The sequence below is a fragment of the Cetorhinus maximus genome, chromosome 18, assembly GCF_964194155.1.
Source record: "Cetorhinus maximus chromosome 18, sCetMax3.hap1.1, whole genome shotgun sequence".
Lineage (NCBI taxonomy): Eukaryota > Metazoa > Chordata > Chondrichthyes > Lamniformes > Cetorhinidae > Cetorhinus > Cetorhinus maximus.
This window is the reverse complement of record NC_135896.1, coordinates 15,764,609-15,787,180: the sequence shown is the minus strand read 5'-3', so window position 1 is coordinate 15,787,180 and position 22,572 is coordinate 15,764,609. Positions and strand designations below refer to the sequence as shown.

General features: G+C 42.4%; 1 protein-coding gene across 3 annotated transcripts in view; it reads left to right on the top strand.

Moving 5' to 3' along the window:
* The first annotated feature begins 435 nt into the window (after positions 1-435).
* trip11 (thyroid hormone receptor interactor 11) overlaps positions 436-22,572 on the top strand; it is a 108,471-nt gene continuing 86,334 nt past the window's right edge. For 2 of the 3 annotated variants that reach the window (XM_078562150.1, XM_078562149.1), the window contains exon 1: positions 437-983. In XM_078562150.1, the coding sequence (XP_078418276.1) occupies positions 857-983 (127 nt within the window). In that variant the 5' untranslated portion in view covers positions 437-856. Of the gene's footprint in view, positions 984-22,572 lie in introns of all 3 variants that reach the window. The other variant, XM_078562151.1, reaches the window with a different exon arrangement.

Sequence of the window (22,572 nt, the reverse complement as noted above, 5' to 3'; positions counted from 1 at the left end):
GAAATGGCAAAATTAAAACTCAGTTTAGAAAAGAGGTGTGTATGTATATTTCACAAGTTCATTACAAGTTTACAAGCTTTTCCAGCATTTTCTGTTTTTATTTGAGATCTCCAACATCCGCAGTATGCTTCTTTTATTTCATTACAAGTTTATGATTTGTGTTGATTGTTGAGAAGTCTGACACATGGATGCTGCGGAGACCACCGTGTATTGTGCACCCTATAAATGTAAATAATGCCATGATTTAAGATTCTAATTTTCAGTTCTCTCTTTGTATGAATTGAGTGTTTACCACAGGCGAGAACTTTCTGGTTAGATTATTTTTATTTGAGCTGACGGCATAAATTGGTCCAATTAAAAAGACAACAACAGACGACTGAAATTGCTCCGTTGCCACTCGGTTTCTGTTAACCCAGCGGAATGTTGTTGTTTCCCCACAATCCTCTGCGGTAGCATGGTCCAAGATGGCGGCGGTGAAAGTGGTCTATCCCGCCGCTTTGTACCCAGGGTGCTGGGCGGCGCGCAGCTGCTGACGCTGACAATATGGCTGCCGTTGAGTTGGCAGAGCTTGAGCTGGGCTGATGAGTGAGTGAGGGACGGCGGAGGAGCAACAACAGCAACAAATAAACTGCTCGGCGGCAGCTCTGACACAACCGGCCGAGTATTCAATCGCCTCCGCCACATTTCAACCTCCCTCCCCGGCGTTTAGTTACCACCTGTTTCGGAGGCCGCGGGCCCCTTGGCCCGACCTAGGGAGGAAACTCGGGTAACGCCGGCGGCCGCCTTCCCTTCACCCCCCGCTCCTCCTCCGCCTGTTGCTACCGCTGAGCCATCTCCTGTTTTCGCCGCTGTCACCATGTCCTCTTGGTTCGGTGGGATCGGCTCGGGCCTGGGCCATGTCGGGGGCAGCCTGTCCTCCCTGACCGGGCAGCTCTCCAGCTTCACCAAAGACATGTTGGCAGAAGGTGCCGAGGAAGTGCAAGGTGAGGTTCCAACAACTAGTTCCCCCAACAAAAGGCGCAGATGAGATGTGTTCACGCTGTGTGACAGCGGCGTTACTAAACTATGGGTTTACATTTTATTCTTTTTTGGATCTTGACTAATGTGCAGTCATGTTTAGGATTCCTCCTGCTTCCACAACAGCTGTTTGGACAAGTGTCACTACAACTACTGTTAAGGTCCCTTTTTTTGTCCGCAATTATCTTGATGTGGAGAAGCCAGATGAGATGGTTGTTTAGTTGGATTATAAATTAGCCAGTGAAGTTCTCAAGATCGGGAGAGTGACGGTTTTGTATGCTTTTTATGTGGAATTTGAGATTAGAAGTTAGGTATAAAATTGTTTCCTGTCTGATGCCCGGTAATGTTTACAGGTTATTTCAGGGTATGAATTGTATCATCATTTTATAATGAGGATATATTCTCTGTTAACCTCGTTTCGTTTATGTCTTGTTGAGAGTGATCTTTGCCTCCATAGTGCATAGAAAGAGAAGCACAATTTGAAATGATTTCTGATGTGCTGGGATACATTCTATCAAACAGCGATGGTAACAATACAAATTATAGAATGGCTACAGCACAGAAAGAGACCATTTGACCTGTTATTGACAAAAGGGTGTAAAGATAAGCCGTGAAACTGTGGGCCAGTCAGTTTAACCTCCGTGGTGAGGAAGCTTCTGGAAATGATCATTTGGGACAAACTAATAGTCTCCTGGGCAAATGTGGGTTAATTGAGGAAAGCCAGCACAGATTTGTTAAGGACAAACCATGTTTAACTTACTTGCTGGAGAATTTATGACGAGCTAACAGAGGGTTAATGAGGGTAATGCTGTTGATGTGTTGTGCTTGGACTTCCAAAAGGCATTTGATCCAGTGTCGCATAGCAGACTCATGAACAAAGTTAGAGTCATGGAATAAAAGGGACAGTAGCAAATTGGCTGAGTGACAGGAAACGGGGAATCTTGGTTAATGGATGTTTTTTGGACTGGGTAAACATTTGCAGAAGAGTTCCCCAGGGGTCAGTGTTAGGAGTCCTGCTCCTCCTGATATGTAATAATGACCTAGACCTTGGTGTACGGGATACAATTTCGAAATTTGCAGACGATGCAAAACTTGGAAATATTGTGGACTGTGAAAAGGATAGTGTAGAACTTTAAAAGGATGTAGACAGGTTAGTGGAATGGGCGGACAAGTAGCAGATGAAATTTAATGCAGAGAAATGTGAAGTGTTTCATTTTGATAGGAAGAACACGGAGATACAATGTAAAATAGAGTACAATTCTAAAGCGGGTGCAGGACAGAGGGATCTGGATGTATATGTGTATAAATCATTGAAAGTGGCAGGACAGGTTGAGAGAGCGGTTAATAAAGCATACAGCATTCTAGGCTTTATCATTGGGGAGTACAAGAGCAAAGAAATTATGTTAACCTTATATAGAAGACTGGTTCGGTCTCAACTGGGTCAGGTTATAAAGTGTGCAGAAGGTTTTAAGATTTTGACTTAGTTTGACGCTGCCCTGGAGTGTTTACTGCATGCTTGAGGCTCCCTTTTTCAGGAGTCATCTCTCACTAATGCTCTTGTGAGTTAGAGTGGTTTTAAACTGGAAAGTTATACTGCAGTGAAATGTTGCTACAAAGTGGAAACTGCTTTGCAGCGGTTGCAGAATAAACATGTTTTAGAGGGAAATATTAAGGACAGAGTGATTTTAAAAAATAAATAGCAAAGGAGCTCTGAGCATTTAGGGAATTTTGGCAGAACCAGGGGATGTGATAATGAGAGACAATCATAAACCAATAAATAATCGGTTCTCCACAATCATCGATGTAACTGATGCAATAAACGGCTGACAGTGAGCGTTCTTGAAATGAAAGGGATAATTTGCTAATTCGGGGAAGGCCCAGGGAGATTGACTTTTGTGTAAAGGCAGAAGTAGGATGAAAACGGTCTGGCCACATATTAACCGGAGACCTACATGACAGAGGAAGTTAGCCAGAGTGATGGACTGTTCCAGGTACCTACTTTTTCTGGCTGTTTATGCAATATCCAAAGATCTGATGTGAAATGTGATTTTGTTTTTATCTCTAAGCTGTTATTGGGATTATACCATGTTTCACTGTGCCCTTGATGTTGTACAACTCACTTCTTGTCTGGTATCTTAATTCATCCTCCAGATTGTTCTTATCGCCACCCCTGAAATAGATATCTAACCACCCCCGTGTTGCTCCAGTCTAATGGTTTACCTGTAGGGGACTCCCTGCAAATGTTAACAAACTCCTGAAGATCTTCTAGAAATATTGTCACATCCAGTCATCATTACATAGGATATGCAGCACAAAAACTGGCCATTCGATCCAACCATTCCATATTAGCATTTATGCTCCACTCAAACCTTCTCCCATCCTTCCTTGTCTAATTCTTATCAACAGAACCCTCTATTCCCTTCTTCCTCATATGATTATCTAGCTTCCCCTAAATGTATCTGGATTATTCACTTCAGCCACTCCCTGCGGTGGAGAGTTCCATACTCTTACCACTCTTTAGGTGAAGAAGTTTATTCCGAATTCCATATTTGATTTCTTGGTGACTGTCTTACATTGATGGCCTCTAGTTTTTCCTCTTCCTCTCTCTGTGTCTGCTCTATCAAAGCCTTTCACGATTTTAAAGACTTCTATTAGGTTATCCCTCAGCCTTCTCTTTTCAAGAGAAAAGAGACCCAAACTGTTAAATGATTTTTTTTTTGCATCCAAAACTCTGCTGCCTGTGTTTTAACTTGCAGCAAATCCTGTCCTCCATCACCCCTGTACCTGCTGACCTACCTTGTCTCCCGGTAAAGCAGCTTCTGAGTTTAAAATTCTATCCTTGTTTTCAATCCCTCCGTGGCCTCGCCCCTCCCTATCTCTGTAATCTCTTCTAACTCTCTGAGATATCTCCCTTCTAGTCTCTTGAGCATCCCAGTTGTAATCACTCCACCATTGTTGGTTGTGCCTTTAGTTGCCTAGGCCCCAAGCTCTAGAATTCCCCCCCTACACCTCTCTACCTCACTTTCATCCTTTAAGATGCTCCTTAAAACCTACCTTTTTGACCAAGCTTAATCCAATCCAAACTTTTGGTCATCTGATCTAATATCTCATTATATGACCTGGTGTCATATTTTGCTTTATAATGCTCCTGTGAAGCATGTTGAGATATTTCATTATGTTAAAGATGCTGTATAAATGTAAATCATTGCTTGGATATGTGTCTGTTAATTAGCTTTTTTTGGTTTGCACCCATATATTCTATTCTAACCTTGCTAACAGGGAGTTCTTATGAAGCCCGGTGTTTATTTCAGAAGTCATAGCCAAAATGGAAATTTAATGCTAAAATCAAAATTTGAAACCAAGCAGCGTGAGGAGATTAGGTGATCTAAAACTTTGTCATAAACTTCGCTTTAAGGAATGTCTTGAAGGGTGAGAGAGAGGGGGGGCAGAGAGAAACAGAGGTGAAGAGACGTAAGAAGGAAATTCTCTGGAATTAGGGCCCAGGCAGCTGAAGGTCACTAATGGAATCACAAATGGGGAAAGTGCAAGAGGCCAGAATTGGAGCAGCTCTGAGACCTTGGTGGGTTGTAGGGCTTGAGGAGGTAACAGAGATGGGGAGGGGCAAGGCCACAGAAGGATTTGCAAACAAGGATGAGAGCTATAAGATTGATGCATTACCAGTCCCTGAGCCAGTGTTGGGCAGCAGGTACAGGGCTAATGGGTGACCGAAACTTGGTGTGAGTTAGGACACAGCAGAAAAGTTTTAAATGGGTTCAAGTTTATGGAGGATGCAAGATGGGTGGCTGGCCAGGAGAGTGTTGGAATAGTTAAGTCTAGAGGTAATGAAGGCATGGAAAAGGGTCGCAGCAGCAGATGAGCTGAGATAGGCGCAGAGACTGGTGATGTTATGGAGGGGGAAGTAAGTAAGTATTGGTGATGGAGCCGATTTGTGTTCAGAAGTGCATCTTGGGACCATATAGGATGCCAAAGTTGTCAGTGGTCTGGCTGAACAGCCTGACAGCAGTTTGTGGGAATAGGGCTGAGAGTGCAGGAGGTGTGTCTTATGGACAAGATGAGTTTGCAGAGGGCATGAGAGGAGATTGGAGATAAAGATGCGAGTTCAGGGCTGGGCCAATATAGTAAAACAATCAAGCAAAGTCAACACAGTTTTATGAAAAGGGCATCATGTTTGACAAATTTACTAAAGTTCTTTGTGAATGTAACAAGCAAGATGGATGTCATGTGTTTGAATTTCCAAAAGGCAATAGATAAGGTGCCACATAAAAGGTTACTGCACAAGATAAGAGCTGTTGTGTTGGGCAGATATAACAGCATGGATAGAGGATTGGCCAACAGAAAACGAAGTCAGGGTAAATGGGTAATTTTCAGGTTAGCAAACTGTGACTAGTGGAGTGCCACAGGGGTTAGTGCTGGGGCCTCAACTATTTATGATCTATATTAATGACTTGGATGAAGGGACAGGCTGTGTTGTAGCTAAATTTACAGATGATATAAAGATAGGTAGCAAAGCCAGTTGTGAAAAAGGCATAATGAGCCTGAAAAGGGATATATATGGATTAAATAAGTGGGCATAAACTTGGCAGATGGAGTATAATGTGGGAAAATGTGAGTTTGTCCACTTTGATAGGAAGAATAAAAAAGCAGAATATTATTTAAATGGAAAGATGTTGCAGAATGCTGTAGTACAGAGGGATCTTGCTGTCCTCATGCTGTACCTGCATGTAGTTCATGTAAGTAATTAGGAAGGCAAATGGAATGTTGGCCTTTATTGCAAAGGGGATGGAGTATAAAATAGGGAAGCCTTGCTACAGCTGTACAGGGTATTGGTGAGACCGTTGCTGGAGTTCTTTGTACAGTTTTGGTCTCCTTATTTGAGGAGGAAGTTTAGAGAAGTTTTATTAAGTTGATACAAAAACAAAAATACCTGGAAAATCTCAGCAGGTCTGACAGCATCTGCGGAAAGGAATATAGTTAACCTTTCGAGTCCGTATGACTCTTCACCAGAACTAAGGGAAAATAGAAAAGAGGTGAAATATAAGCTGGTTTAAGGGGGAGGCGGTGGGACAGGTAGAGCTGGTTAGAGGGCCAGTGATAGGTGGAGATTGCCAAAAGATGTCATAGACAAAAGGACAAAGAGGTGTTGACAGTGGTGATATTAGCTAAGAAAAGTGCTAATGGTGACATTAAGGGTAGAAAGGACGAGCAAGGCACAGATAGCCCTATTGGGGGTAGGGTTGGGGGAAGGGATCGAAATAGGCTAAAAGGTAGAGATAAAACAATGGATGGAAATACATTTAAAAATAATGGAAATAGGTGGGTAAAGAAAAATATATATAAATTATTGGAAAAAGGAGGATCAGAAAGGGGGTGGGGATGGAAGAGAGAGTTCATGATCTAAAGTTGTTGAACTCAATACTCAGTCCGGAAGGCTATAAAGTGCCTAGTCGGAAGATGAGGTGCTGTTCCTCCAGTTTGCGTTGAGCTTCACTGAAACATTGCAGCAGGCCAAGGACGGACATGTGGGCATGAGAGCAGGGTGGTGTGTTGAAATGGCAAGCGACAGGAAGGTCTGGGTAATGCTTGCGGACGGACCGAAGGTGTTCCGCAAAGCGGTCATCCAGTCTGCGTTTGGTCTCTCCAATGTAGAAAACCGCATTGGGAGCAGCGAATGCAGTAGACTAAATTGAGGGAAGTGCAAGTGAAATGCTGCTTCACTTGAAAGGAGTGTCTGGGCCCTTGGACGGTGAGGGGGGGGGGGGAAGTAAAGGGGCAGGTGTTGCACCTTCTGCGGTTGCATGGGAAGGTCCCGCGGGAGGGGGTTGAGGTGTAGGGGGTGATGGAGGAGTGGACCAGGGTGTCCCGGAGGGAATGATCCCTGCGGAATGCTGCCAGAATCCCTTCACCACCCCCCCCCCCCCCCACCGGCGGCATTCCGCAGGGATCGTTCCCTCCTTCTGTAGCCTTCTGTGTGGTACCTTACTGAACGCCTTTTGGAAATCCAAATATATTACATCTACTGGTTCCCCTTTATCTATCCTGCTTGTTACTACCTCAAAGAAGTCTAATAAATTTGTCAGGCATGATTTCCCATTCATGAAGCCATGCTGACTCTGCTTGATTATATTATGCATTTCTAAATGCTCTGCTATTAAATCCTTCATAATTGACTCCAACATTTTCATAATGACGGATGTTAAGCTAACTGAACTATAGTTACCTGTTTTTTGTCTCCCTCCCTTTTTGAATAAGGCTGTTACATTGGCAGTTTTCCAATCTTCTGGGACTTCTCGAGAATCTAAGGATTCTTGGAAGATTACTACCAGTGCATCCACTATTTGTGCAGCTACTTCTTTTAATATCCTAAGATGCAACCCTTCAGGTCCAGGGGATGTATCAGCCTTTAGCTCCATTAGTTTCCCTAGCACTTTTTCTCTAGTGATAGTTGTTGTATTTATTTTGTTCCCACACCCCTCCCCACCTTTTGCCTCTTGATTATTTAGTATTTTCGGAATGCTGTTAATGTCTTCCACTGTGAAGACTGATGCAAGGTATTTATTCAACTCATCTGCCATTTCCTGGTTCCCCATAATTATTTTCCCAGCCTCAGTCCCTAAGAGTCCTATGTTCACATTGGCCTCTCTCTCCCTTTGTATATATTTAAAGAAGCTCTTACTGTCCGTTTTGATATTACTTACTAGTTTACCTTCAAAGTTTATTTTCTCCCTCTTTATTTTTTTTGGTCATCTTTTGTTGGTTTTTAGAATTTCCCCAATCCTGTGGCTTGCCACTAATCTTTGCCACATTGTATGTTTTTTTTTCCTTTAAATTTGATACTATTCTTAATTTCCTTGGTTAGCCATGTTTGGTTTATCCCCTTCCTAGAATCCTCCTTCCTCACCGGGATATATCTTTGTTGTGAGTCATGAACTATTTTCTTAAATGTCTGCCATTGTTCATCAACCGACTTTTCTGCTAAACTCCTTTCTCAGTACACTCCAGCCAACTCTGCCCTCATTCCTTTGTAATTACCCTTATTTAAGTTTAACACAGTTGTTTCTGACCCAAGTTTCTCACTCTCAAACTGAATGCTAAATTCTACCATGATATGGTCCATGTTTCCTACGGGATGTTTTACCCTGAGATCATTTATTAAATCTGCCTCATTACACATTACCGGATCCAAAGTAGCCTGATCCCTGGTTGGATCCACAACATATTGTTCTAGGAAACTGTCCCGAATACACTATGAATTCTTGCTCGTGGCTACCTCTGCTAATTTGATTTTCCCAATGTACATGAAGATTAAAGTCACCCATGATTAATGTACTGCCTTTTTTTTTACATGCCCTTATTATCTCCTGATTTATTCTCTGTCCTACAGTATAGCTACTGTTAGGGGGCCTATGGACTACTCCCACCAGTGCCGTCTTCCCCTTGTTATTTCTTACCTTCACCCACATGGATTCTACATCTTCCGATCCAAGATTATTTCTTGCTATTGTACTTATTCTATCTCGTACTAACAAAGCTACCCCACCACCCTTTCCTTCCTGCCTGTCCTTTCGAAAAGTCACATACCCCTGAATATTTAGTTCCCAGCTTTGATCTCCTCGTAACCACATCTCTGTAATGACTATAAGTTCATACTGATTAACCTCTATTTGTGCCATTAATTCATTTATTTTGTTCCAAATACTACATGCATTTAAGTAAAGAGCCATTAATTTTGCCTTTTTACCATATTTTTCCCCTTTGACCCTATTTGCTGCTGTTTTTTTGTTTGTACACTCTGTCCCTTCCTGACACTGCAATGCTGCCATATCCTCTTCCTTTGTTAGCCTACATATCCCTTCTCCAGAACCGCCCCCCCCCACACCATTTAGTTAAAAGCCCTCTCTACAGCCCTAGTTATTCAATTTGCCAGAACACTGGTCCCAGCACGGTTCAAGAGAAACCTGTCCCACCTAAACAGCTCCCTTCCACCCCAGTACTGGTGCCAGTGCCCCATGAACTGAAACCCATTCCTCCCACAGTGATGTATGTGTTGTGTGGATTTGTGGCTTTCTGCTTATTAAGTAGTTTATGCAGCTCAAAGCTCTTGTGTCTCCATATTTCTCGTTTGTTCATGTTAGTCTCGGAGGAAATGTGCTGCATTTAAATCCCCGAGCAGGAATGTTACACCGGTATTATGCAAGTTCCTGGTGCTGTTCCTTGACTGACATTTACTACAGTGACTGTTTGCTCCATTGTGATTCTGCCATACAGTATGATTAATTTTGTGATGCTTGATTTACCTAATGAGCATAAACACATCAGTCAACAGATGATCACTGCCGAAATCGTTAACTGTAAACTGACAGTTTGCTTTTCAGTCCCGGTGTTTAATATCCCTCTGTTTGAAAGGATTATTTTTAAAAGCACATCATTAGCATTTAGAAAGAAATCTATAATAAGTCAAAACAAAGGAATCTGTCATTCGCAGCACAGGGAAAAGTGGGAGGGGAAACACTTGATATCTAAATGAAAGAACCCGTATTCCTTTTTTCTCTGTCCAAATTGTAGATTTGTTTATTCTATTTGTGAGGTGTGATAGTCAGTGACAAGGCTAGTATTTATTGCACACCCCCAATTTCCCTTGGGAAGGTGTTGGTGAATCACCACCTTGAACTGCTGCAGTACATGTGGTGTGGTTGCAACCACAGTGCTGTTGGGAAGGGAGGATTTTGACCCAGGCACATGGAAGGAATGCCAATATAGTTCCAAGTCACGATGGTGTGTGGCTTGGAGGGAACTTACAAGTTGTGCTGTTCCGATGTGTCTGCCCTTGTCCTTCAAGGTTGTAGAGGTCGTGGGTTTGGAAGATGCTGTTGAAGGGGCTTTGGTGAGTTGCCACAGTATATTTTGTAGATGGTACATACTGCTGCCACTGTGCGCCAGTGGTGGAGGGAGTGAATGTGGAAGGGAGTGGCTGGGGTGCTGATTTTGCTTTGTCTTGGATTTGTTGAGTTTCTTGAATGTTGTTGGAGCTGCACTCATCCAGGCAAGTGGAGAGTATTCCATCACACTCCTGATTTGCCCTGTTGATGGTGGGCAAGCTTTGGGGAGTCAGGAGTTACGCTCCTTGACACACAATTCCTACAGAATGACATTCTGTTGCAGCCACAGTATCTATATGGCTGGTCCAGTTAAGTTTCTGGTCAATGGTAACCCCTAAGATTTTGCTGCTGGGGTTTCAGTATAATATTGTTGAATGTCAAGGGCTGATGGTTAGATTCTCTCATTGTAGATGGTCATTACCTGGCATTTGTGTGGTCTCAATGTTACTTGTCACTTATCAGCCCAAGCTTGAATGTTGTCCAGGTATTTCTCAATGCAGGATGGACTGCTTCAGTATCTGAGGGATCTTGTATGGTACTGAACTGCAATCAACAGAGAACATCCCCACTCCTGACCTTATGATGAAAGGAAGGTCACTGATGAAGCAGCTGAAGATTTTTTTAGGGTATCTAACATTTTTTGTAACAAATGAAAAAAATTATACAATACTGTCCTTAAATAATAAGACCCCTCGTATCTATTGTAACAGACAGCTCATTCAACTACAGAATATTAAAGATTTTTATGGGGTTAAAATCTGTCAGCTGTGGAATAAGATATCTTTTGTTGCAATAGAATTTGTTCATGTACATTGAGTTGTGCAGATATTAGAATTCGCAAGTTCCCCTCTGGTTGGATTTCTTGCAAACAACCATGTGTTGTACTTTGCAGCTTAGACACCCCCCCCCCTCCAACCACCACCACCCTCGCCCTGGAGTCCCAGCAGTCTCTGTCACCTTGGGTGTGCCAGTTGCATTTGGGAATCTCCTCATTTTTGCAAAGCCAAAGACTTTTTGTTTTGGATTTCCAGCATCCGCAGTTTTTTCTGCAGGGTGAAATGAGCTTTTAATCTTTCTCACCATCTGTCTCTTTGGAATTATGGAATGACAGCATCTCACTTCTTTCTGAGCCCTTCTGTATTGATATTTTAGAAAAATCCCACGACAACTGTTTTAGAAATCCCTAGTTTTCCTACCTGTGGTCAACCTGCATGTGGGTCAGATCTCCAACCGAGGAGCACTGTGCTAGTGGATTTGAGCCCTGCCAATCTTGGCATCTCGCAAGGATTTCTCAACAGGATCAAGTGTGCCTCGGAAGAGGTCAGCATCGAGCTCTTCAAATCGTACTCTCGTGATGGAGGTGACGAAATCAACACCCTCGTACAGAGTCAATTTCAGTGCCAGCTTGCGAACTAGATGACAAGGGATGCTTGGCACGTTCTATTCAGTTGTTCTACTTCAAAGGCTTTGTACACGTTCCAGACAGGAGTATGGAAAATGCAGCTTTCAATGAAGTGTGAATGATGGGAGGTAAAGGAGATTTGAATCTCAACATATTCACCTGGTTGACATGTTGACTGAAGTGAAGACCTTTGGTTCAACAATTGTGGTGAAACTCGACCAAATTAAATGGGATGTGCCCCTGGCCTTGAATATTTTGACATATAGCTTTGTTTTAAAAGACAGGTTATTTTACTTATTTCACTGTGAGCACAACATTTAGAAGATTTAAAATTACCAGCTTTCAATTAAGACAAGGCAACAGTCATTCTTCCAAAAGCTAAATACTCTGGATGCTGGAAATCAAATCTGAAATAAAAAGAGAAAATGCTAGAACTATTCAGCAGATCTGGCAGCATCTGGGAAGAGGGAAACAGTTAACGTTTCAGGTCTTGACTTTTCGTCAGCACCTTTGCATGAGATTAGAAGAAGGGATGGGATCGGAGGGAAGTGAAGGGGAAGATCGATCTGGAGGTGCGTTGGTACCCATGAGTTGTTGAAGCTTTGATCCTTAACACCTGAAAGGAAGAGGAAAGGTTTTTTATTTCTTGAAACTTCTGATGAGACGAAGGGTGAGATGAAACTGCGAAGCAAGAGTGAATTGGCGCTGCTGAAGAGACAGGTTGAGACTATTCATACGGCAGTGCCTAGCACTGAGTGTGGATCTCAGGATAGAGTGAGAGTATTGAATGTCTAGGAAATATCTGTAATTGTGGATGGATCTGAAACATGAAGGGTGGAATTTTAGTTGGAAGCCACGTGCAATAACTGCTGAGGATGGAAGTGTGGCTGTGAAAGTGGGTTTTGGTAGATACCTGATCAAACGTGAGAAGGGAAATAGAAAGCAATGAAGGTGAGCAAGGTAAAAGAGACAAATGGGAATCCCATTGAAGAGAAAAGCAGAACTTCTTCAAAGTAGGAATCCCTGGAAGAGAAGTGGCAGTGAATTAAACACTAATCTAAATATGAAATACTGTAGCTGTTGAAAATCCGAAATAAAAGCAGAAAATTCTGGAAATACTCAGCAGGTTTGGCAGCATCTATGAAGAGAGAAACCGAGTTTATGGGTTTCGGGTCATGACCTTTCATCAGAACCAATTCTTCCGTGGGCATTCTTCCCTTGTCCTCCCCAAATGGGTAATGAGTATGTGGAACTGAACTCCCAGCAAAAGCATTTGAATTGAAGAGGAAAAGGAGGCTGAATAAAAAGTTAGGAATGAAATTAGTGGTTATGGGGATAAACTGAGATGGTCACATACTTCCTTGGAGGTATTTCCTGTGCATGTGGAGGGTTGTTTGGATAGTAGAAGACTAGGATTGACTCCTGGGAATACGAAGATGGAAGAATATTTTGGAGTTTTGTGTGATGATCCTTTGGGGAGTTGTGAATATTTATGTAAAACTTTCTCTGTCTCGAGATGGTTTGTGTACTCCATAGTAAGGTTTGTGAAAGGAGCAGGCTTGATATGGCAGTATAACTATTCTTGTGCCTTGCTGTTTTTCATTTTTAAAATGAATTCAAATAATTCTGGCTGAGCTGTGTTAATAGTTTAAAACAAGAATAAAAGCAAAAAATTGCAGATGCTGGAAATCCAAAACAAAAACAAAAATACCTGGAAAAACTCAGCCGGTCTGGCAGCATCTGCGGAGAGGAACACAGTTAACGTTTTGAGTCCGCATGACTCTTCAACAGAACTAAGGAAAAATAGAAAAGGGGTGAAATATAAGCTGGTTTAAGGTGGGGTGGGACAAGAAGAGCTGGATAGAGGGCCAGTGATAGGGGGAGATAACCAAAAGATGTCACAGACAAAAGGACAAAGAGGTGTTGAAGGTGGTGATATTATCTAAGGAATGTGCTAATTAAGGATAGAAAGCAGGACAAGCAAGGTACAGATAGCCCTAGTGGGGGTGGGGTGGGGTGAAGGAATCGAAAAAGGCTAAAAGGTAGAGATAAAACAATGGATGGAAATACATTTAAAAATAATGGAAATAGGTGGGAAAAGAAAAATCTATATAACTTATTGGAAAAAACTAAAAGGAGGGGGAAAATCGGAAAGGGGGTGGGGATGGAGGAGAGAGTTCATGATCTAAAATTGTTGTACTCAATATTCAGTCCGGAAGGCTGTAAAGCGCCTAGTCGGAAGATGAGGTGCTGTTCCTCCAGTTTGCATTGAGCTTCTCTGGAACAATGCAGCAAGCCAAGGACGGACATGTGGGCATGAGAGCAGGGTGGAGTGTTGAAATGGCAAGTGACAGGGAGGTCTGGGTAATGCTTGCAGACAGACCGAAGGTGTTCTGCAAAGCGGCCACCCAGTCTGCGTTTAGTCTCTCCAATGTAGAGGAAACCGCATTGGGAGCAACAAATGCAGTAGACTAAGTTGAGGGAAGTGCAAGTGAAATGCTGCTTCACTTGAAATGAGTGTTTCGGCCCTTGGACGGTGAGGAGAGGGGAAGTAAAGGGGCAGAAGTTCCATCTTCTGTGGTTGCATGGGAAGGTACCGTGGGAGGGGGTTGAGGTGTAGGGGGTGATGGAGGAGTGGACCAGGGTGTCATGGAGGGAACGATCCCTATGGAATGCCGCCAGTGGGGGTGAAGGGAAGATGTGTTTGGTGGTGTCATCATGCTGGAGTTGGCGGAAATGGCGGAGGATGATCCTTTGAATGCGGAGACTGGTGGGATGATAAGTGAGGACAAGGGGGACCCTATCATGTTTCTGGGAGGGAGAAGAAGGTGTGAGGGCGGATGCGTGGAAGAATAAGTTGCTGCCAAATGGTAAGTTTTTTTTAAAGCAAATCATTAATGTTTAGAAATGAAACTGCTTTAGCTAATGTAACTGAGGATGACTGAAATGCAAATGGCCAATTTACAGTTACTGATTTCAACAGTGATTTCAGTTGATTGCAGTCATAAAATTTAAGGAATTGTGTTAGCCCTGAAAGTGTGCACAGGTGAATGAAGCCAGATAAGTCCCAGTTTTGTGATTTTACAGCATGATTCCTCTTACACTACTTGGTGCTAATTTTGAGTTGTTAGATGATTTCTTGTTTTTCTCTCCTATAATATGGAGAGTACCTTTGCAGCCCACTATCTGGATATAGGATAAAGTGATTCGGAGCTGTAAATATAAGGCCTTTTGTTGTGTATACTGAGTTCTCTGAACTTTCGTATGACCTATGTACAGTTTTCCCATCTTCTGGAAAGCAAACCTGATGAGCAATCTAGTGAGACAGGGCTACTGGCTAACCAGTAAGCTGATTCATTTCACATGAAATGTATAATTGAGCAGAATACAGGTTTTGGTGATATTCCAAATTGCCTCCGGCATCACCAAAAATGACACATCTGCACGCCTTTCCCCTGACGCAGTCCAATCTTTACGTTACTAGCCGGTATCATTGAACTGACTGGTTCTCACTTAGGAAGAGAGCACTGCCCCCAACCCCTGCATTCTGTGTTTTAAACTCAAACCTGTCACAAAGTAATGATTTTCAGCTTGAGATGAAACTAAAGAGCCAGCTTGTGTTCCCCCCGCCCCCCCACCAAACCTGCTCTCCTTGTAAATTGGCTCACTGAGTTACTAAGCTAGTTACAGCTTTGGATCAGAAACCCCCTCTGGTTTGGCTTGGCCTCCTGCTGTGCTCAGTGGGTGACAGCCATCGGACATTTTGTGCAAATCTCTTTGCAATGTGCTAATAACCTCTATTGTCTCAAACTGATATGTGAGAAACACATTTTTATTCATGACTTCCATTACTCCTGCTTCTGATGGATCTAATCTATATCCTGAATTCTCTTTGTTTTGGGGAGTTAATCCATTGTGTGCCCAAATTTAATTCAATAGCAGCATTATAATATGAATTTAAAGTCCCTTTTTAGACAAGATTCTTGAATTGAAACTGCTACTTGTACCAAATGTGTGTGATATGGACAACTATTTCGGTGATAGCTTTTCTGGTTTATAATAAGCGTAATTATGTCAGATTGAATGGAAGTGTCTGTTTATAATTAGATTTGTCCACATCTTAGCCTTGAGTACATAGGGCAACAACTGTGATTGTGCAAGATGAGGCATGTGTAGTCTAAGTGTAAAAGCCAATTTTGAATTGTTGTAAATAATTGTGTGACTAATACTGATACTGTGATAGCAAAGAATAACTAGTGTGTATTTGCAAACGTGGAGAATCCATAGGTGATGTAAACCCCTAGTGATTGGACTTTATGACTGACTTTAATAGTGAAACTCACCTTGAATGATATCTGAGAGTGATTCTTGTAATTCTGACCAGATTCATTTTAACCTTTACGAGCAAATGAAATGTTTTCCAGAAACATTTGGGTAAGTTGGCAGTGAAGAGTAAAACTTCTGGCTCAAATCCTGTATAATTTATCCTAATACCCAATATTAGATCAATTTTTAACCCAATAAATGGTTTTGCCTGCAATTTGAGGCATTTCTGAGAGGCATAATAAGGTGCTGTACAAATGCAAGTCTTTAATATGTTAAACAGTTAATATGCGTTTGAAACAGCTATTGAAGTGTGCCGAGATTCAATTTTGGGACTGGATTTTGGTCTCCTTAGTGAACTGTGACTGAAATAATTTTTCAACCAGCTTCATTCAACTCTACAACACTAAATCCCTCAAAATGATATTTGAGAGCACTGAATCACCAACCAGTACTGGGAGGAGAGACAGAGTTGAAAAATAGCTGTAAAGCTTTGTCCTTTTTTTACCCCGCATGCTTTATGCAATTCTTTTATTAAGAAGGAAGGAACATGATTTATGTAACAGCTGAATGTTCTCTTGACATTCCAGATTAGGTTACAGCTAGTGGAGTACTTTTGAATTACAAGCACTGTCATGAAGCTATTAAGGTATATAATATTTTGGAAAATATTTTCTTTTTAAATAGAGGTTTAGTCTGCGGGAACAAAAACAAAAATAGCTGGAAAAACTCAGCAGGTCTGACAGCTAAAAGGTGGAGATAAAACAATAGATCGAAATGAATTTAAAAGTAGGTGGGAACAGAGAAATATATTTTTTTTAAATGATAAATTATTGGAAAAAAGAGGATTGGAAAGGGGGTGGGGATGGAGGAAAGAGTTCATGACCTGAATTTGTTGAACTCAATATTAAGTCCGGAAGGCTGTAAAGTGCCTAGTCGGAAGATGAGGTGCTGTTCCTCCAGTTTGCGTTGAGCTTCATTGGAACATTGCAGCAGGCCAAGGACGGACATGTGGGCATGAGAGCAGGGTGGTGTGTTAAAATGGCAAGCGACAGAGAGGTCTGGGTAATGCTTGCGGACAGACCGAAGGTGTTCCGCAAAGTGGTCACCCAGTCTGCGTTTGGTCTCTCCAATGTAGAGGAGACCGCATTGGGAGCAGTGAATGCAGTAGACTAAATTGAGGGAAGTGCAAGTGAAATGCTGCTTCACTTGAAAGGAGTATTTGGGCCCTTGGATGGTGAGGAGAGGGGAAGTAAAGGGGCAGGTGTTGCACCTTCTGCAGTTGCATGGGAAGGTGCCGTGGGAGGGGTTGAGGTGTAGGGGGTGATGGAGGAGTGGACCAGGGTGTCCCGGAGGGAACGATCCCTACGGAATGCCGCCAGGGGGGGTGAAGGGAAGATGTGTTTGGTGTTGGCATCATGCTGGAGTTGGCGGAAATGGCAGAGGATGGTCCTTTGAACACGGAGGCTGGTGGGGTGATAAATGAGGACAAGGGGGACCCTATCGTGGTTCTGGGAGGGAGAGGAAGGTGTGAGGGCGGATGCGCGGGAGATGGGCTGGACACTGTTGAGGGCCCTGTCAACCACTGTGGGTGGAAAACCTCGGTGAAGGAAGACATGTCAGAGGAACTGTTTTGGAAAGTGGCATCATCAGAACAGATGCGACGGAGGCGATGGACGTGAGAGAATGGGATGGAGTCCTTACAGGAAGCGGGGTGTGAGGAGCTGTACTCAAGGTAGCTGTGGGAGTCGGTAGGCTTGTAATGAATATTGGTGGACAGTCTATCACCGGAAATTGAGACAGAGAGGTCAAGGAAGGGAAGGGAAGTGTCAGTGATGGACCATGTAAAAATGAAGGAGGGGTGGAAATTGGAAGCAAAATTAATAAATTTTTCCAGATCCAGACGAGAGCATGAAGTAGCACCAAAGCAGTCATCGATGTACCGGGGAAAGAGTTGTGGGAGGGGGCCTGAGTAGGACTGGAACAAGGAATGTTCCACATACCCCATAAAGAGACAGGCATAACTGGGGCCCATGCGGGTACCCATAGCCACACCTTTTATTTGGAGGAAGTGAGAGGAGTTTAAGGAGAAATTGTTCAGTGAGAGAACAAGTTCAGCCAGATGGAGGAGAGTAGTGGTGGACAGGGATTGTTCGGGCCTCTGTTCGAGGAAGAAGCGGAGAGCCCTCAAACCATCCCAGTGGGGGATGGAGGTGTAGAGGGATTGGACGTCCATGGTGAAGAGGAGGCGGTTGGGGCCAGGGAACTGGAAATTGTTGATATGATGTAGGGTGTCAGAGGAATCGCTGATGTCGGTGGGAAGAGACTGGACAAGGGGAGAGAGAATGGAGTCAAGATAGCAAGAAATGAGTTCCGTGGGGCAGGAACAGGCTGACACGATCGGTCTGCCGGGACAGTCCTGTTTGTGGATTTTGGGTAGGAAGTAGAAGCGGGCTGTCCGCGGATGGGGCACTGAGGTTGGAAGCTGTGGAGGGAAGATCTCCAAAGGAGATGAGGTCAGTTACAGTCCTGGAAACAATGGCTTGATGTTCAGTGGTGGGGTCATGGTCCAGGGGGAAGTAGGAGTAAGTGTCTGCGAGTTGACGCTCAGCTTCTGCAAGGTAGAGGTCAGTGCACCAGACAACAACAGCACCACCCTTGTCAGCAGGTTTGATGACAAAGTCAGGGTTGGACCTGAGAGAACGGAGTGCGGCAAGTTCAGAAAGAGACAGGTTAGAGTGGGTGAGAGGAGCAGAGAAATTGAGACGACTCATGTCATGTCGACATCATAGTCTGCGGGTCTGTCTTAATTGGATTAAAGTCTGGGTGCTTTAATGGGTACTAGTTTTGATCTGGAAGGGAGATAGCCTACATTTGCATTTTTTGAATAGAACACTCAAGAAGTGGGGTGAAAACTTGATGCCTTTCTAGCAGCTACCAAGCAATATGTTTATATTACTAATAAAATTTGGTACAATGAATGGGGTTTCATTGTTAAAAGGTAAAGTTCAAAGAGACTGGTGGGACGATGAGAATTTGAATTCAATCACTGGTGGTATCTATAACTTCAATAGTATTTGGGTTGTGCAGAGCAGAGGCAATGTAAGATCAAAAGGCAGCTTCAAGCCTCCAACTGGCTCCATAGTGAAAAGAACCTCATTTGTACGGTGAAAATGCTTTGCCTGGTGTTTGGTTAAGTCTGTGGGTTGCTGTTGCCTTAATGGAGATTAGTTTGGGAATTTAAAAGTTGTGATAGTAGCAATTTGTAGCCATGTGTACATATATTTTAACCTGTGTAAATTAATAAAATGTTTCATTTAGTTTTACATTAAACCTCGAGAACCAGTAGTCTTATTCCTGAATTTAGAGTCGCATCTCAAACATAACACTTAAAATTATTGGTTTTGACAGTTGTTTAAAGATTCCCTTTGGGATTTTTAAAATATCTCCGCTTTACCAACTGCGTCGTTCATAACAAGCACTGTTGTCATCTATAAAAATGCAGCATCCAATTTGTGCTCGGCAGAAGTTCCACAAAGAACAATTGAGACAAATGGCTAGATTTGTGGTGGTGCTAGTTGAGAGAGAAGTGTTGACTGGACATCAGGAAAACTCCCTGCATTTCTCAGATTTTCCTTTCTGACCACCTGGGAAGAATGTATGTTTATGTCTCACCTGAAAGATGGCACCTCTGACATTGAAGCACTTCCTCAATACTGCACTGACATTTTGGCAGAGATTGCATGCTCATTCCATCGAGCGCCATGAACACACAACTTTCACACTCAGCCAGGGCTACAGTCACTTCATAGATTTGAGGAATCACAATTTAGCAGCTTCTCTGTATTTGTAATATTTGCATTCCCAGTTTGAAAATGGATTTCCCTGCATAATTAATGTGTGATTCCCTTACTATTGGAGTTATAACATAGACACTGATTTGAGACCAATACCTTCTGAGAGTAATGTGTGGCAGGCAGACTCCAGTTGTATCCACATGTTTCCCTGCTCTCCCTGGCTTGGTAGGATAACTGTATGAACCTGAAGTTTAAATAGTGTTATGTATCCTCAGACCATGGGATGCCCTGCTCAATATTTCCCCAATCTATACTTCTGTGCTGAGCTAATCATAGAATATAAGAATGGCCTAGATAATTGCGTCATGACCAAATTCTTATGGGCTAACTTTAGAAGTCGTAAAGGAAATAGAACAAATTTTAACCTGTATTATAGACTGCCATGCAATGGAGATAGTATAGAAGGGGAGGTTCGCAGACAATTCAGCAGGACATACAAGAACAACAGTACAAAAATATCAGGTGATTTTAACTATCCCAAAATAGAGTGCAATGCATGTTGTCAAAGTGGGACACATTTTTAGAATATGTATTCAGGACTGCTTCAAGGAGTCAAAATGTTTCAAGCGCAGGAAAGGAAGAAACATTGTGTTAGTTCTGGGAAATGAAGTGAAGTGTGAATAGGACACGGATTGAGAAATAATGGTCATAACATTATTTGGTTCAATATAAGAATAGAGGTGGATACTGAAGGGTCAAATATTAGGATGGTAAAAGAGAAAGTTCAGTAAGCTGATAAAGGATCCGACCTGAATTAGCTAAGCAAGCAAATTAACAAAAAGGTCAACAGATCCGCTGTGGAAAATCTTCAAATTTGAGATAAATAATATGCAACATAACAATATATTCCAGAAAGTGAAAAATAGTGCATCAAAGAGTTCTGTGGAGAAATAAAAACCAAGCTGTTCTATTTACCTTTGTCCTCGAGATATATAGATGATTTGGATTTGGGCAGAGAGATCGTGATCTCAAAATTTGCTGATGGGATGGAGGAGGTGTAGCAAATAATTCGTGCACTGTAAAGAGCTCAGGAAGATATAATTTTTGGAATGGACAAAGGTGGCAATTTCAATTTTATGTGGACAAGTTTGAGGTAATATATTTTGGGAGCCGAAACGAGGAATGAGAGCATACTCTGTAGAATGATATGGAGGAATTTAGATAAGAGGAGGGGTTATACAAGCACAATTGTGCAATAATATTTAGTGATTTTCGCTATCCCAAGATAGTGCCAAGTAAAGATAATGCATATTGTCAAAGTGAGGGCATTTATAATAGAATGCATGCTTCATGGATCAAAATGAACCCATGGGCTCATGTCCATTATTGTCTGAAAGTGCACAAAGCCACGGAGTGCCAGTAGCATTTTGGGGTTTATTCATAAGGGCACTGAGCACAAGAGTGAAGAAAAAAATAATTTGTGCAAAAAATGGCTTCGTCCATAGTTACAATGCTGAGTATAATTTTGTGAGATCACAGAAGGAACATCAAAGAGATTGAGAAACTAAAGTATACTCATCAGCAAAATACGAGGGATGGGAGCCTATAGTTATGAGTCGAGACTTGCAATACTTGGGGGATTATTTCTACTTGAGCAGAGAAGGCAAAAGGAAATTTAATAGAGGTTATTAAAATTTATAAAGATTTTGAGAGAGCGAATAAGGGAAGAACATTTTCTGTGGTGGGGCGAGGTCATAGATTTAAAATTGTTACTGGGACTTTTAGAATTTTTTTTTAATAAAGATGGTTTGTTCAGCAAGGAATGCTTTGTTCCAGTGAATGTTTGCAATAGACATCACTGTACCTTTTATTGAAGGTATAGATAAATGTTTGAAGCGGGGGAAGATATTTGACTGTGGTGAGAGTGGGGCAGTGGGATCAGTCTCGAATTACTATAGAAAAGAGCCAGCACAAAGTGCTGACTGATGTTCTGCGCTGACAGTGGTTCTATGGCTTTCAGTGTGGAATTTAAGTTTTTGTATTTGGCAAAACTCCAGATATGTTTCTGTGATACAAATGTACCCACTAATAGATCAATCGAAGAAGCTGTGGATTATTAGAAATCATCGAAGGCTGCATGGCAGTATGATTATTAGGAAGGTTTCAGGTTGTATTGCTAGAACAAGGCATTTCAGGTTGTATTGCTAGCACAGTGCATATAAAAATAAGAACCTTTTAATTAGGCTGTAAAAGGCTTTGGAACAGTTGCATTTGGAGCATTTTGGTTCCCACACATGGCAAGGGTTCCCACAGGTTGCCACTTCGAGTTATACCTTTCATAGTTGCGAGGTGCTACCTGTGATCGGTATTGTGGTAAATTGGATTAAATTATAAATCTAACTAATTTATCAGCCCTCCAGAACCTCATATCTGACCCTTGAGAAATAATTCACACAGGCACGAGAGTTCCTTTTATATTCATTCATGGAATGTGCCATTTGTTGCCCATCCCTAACTGCCTTTGAGAAGTCGATGGGGTTGAGCCACCTTCTTGAACCGGTGCAGTTGATGTGGTGTAGGTACACCTATTCTGCTGTTAGGGAGCAAGTTCCGGGATTTTGACTCAGTGATGATGATGAAACGACGACATAGTTCCAAGTTAAATGGTGCACGACTTGGAAGAGAACTTGATAGTGTTCTCATTCGTCTCCTGGCCTTGATCTTCAAGTTGGTAGTGTACTAGTACTCCTCCAGACACTCAGTGCAGTGTGATTTTCAAGCTTGCCTCAGCTGCCAGCAGGCAGCAGCACACAGAGGTCTGTGGCTTCCTCAGAGTGGAATGAAAATGATAAAATTCTTGATGTTTTCCCACCCCCAGTGATATTTTGTTCACATTGGTGCATGTAGCCCGCTTGGTCAAGCTGTTTTTTCTTTTAAGAAAACATGTTTTTAGATTGAAGTGAAGAATTTCTAATTTTGTATATTCTTGCTTTAATGGAATACTGTTCTGTCAGTGTTATGATGTGGTAGATGATGTGTGCCAGGCAGATCAAATCCATGAGGGAAACCTGATCGCGTTATCACAATGGATTAGCAATTTGTATTTATTTCGAGATGCATGCACTGAATTCAGAAG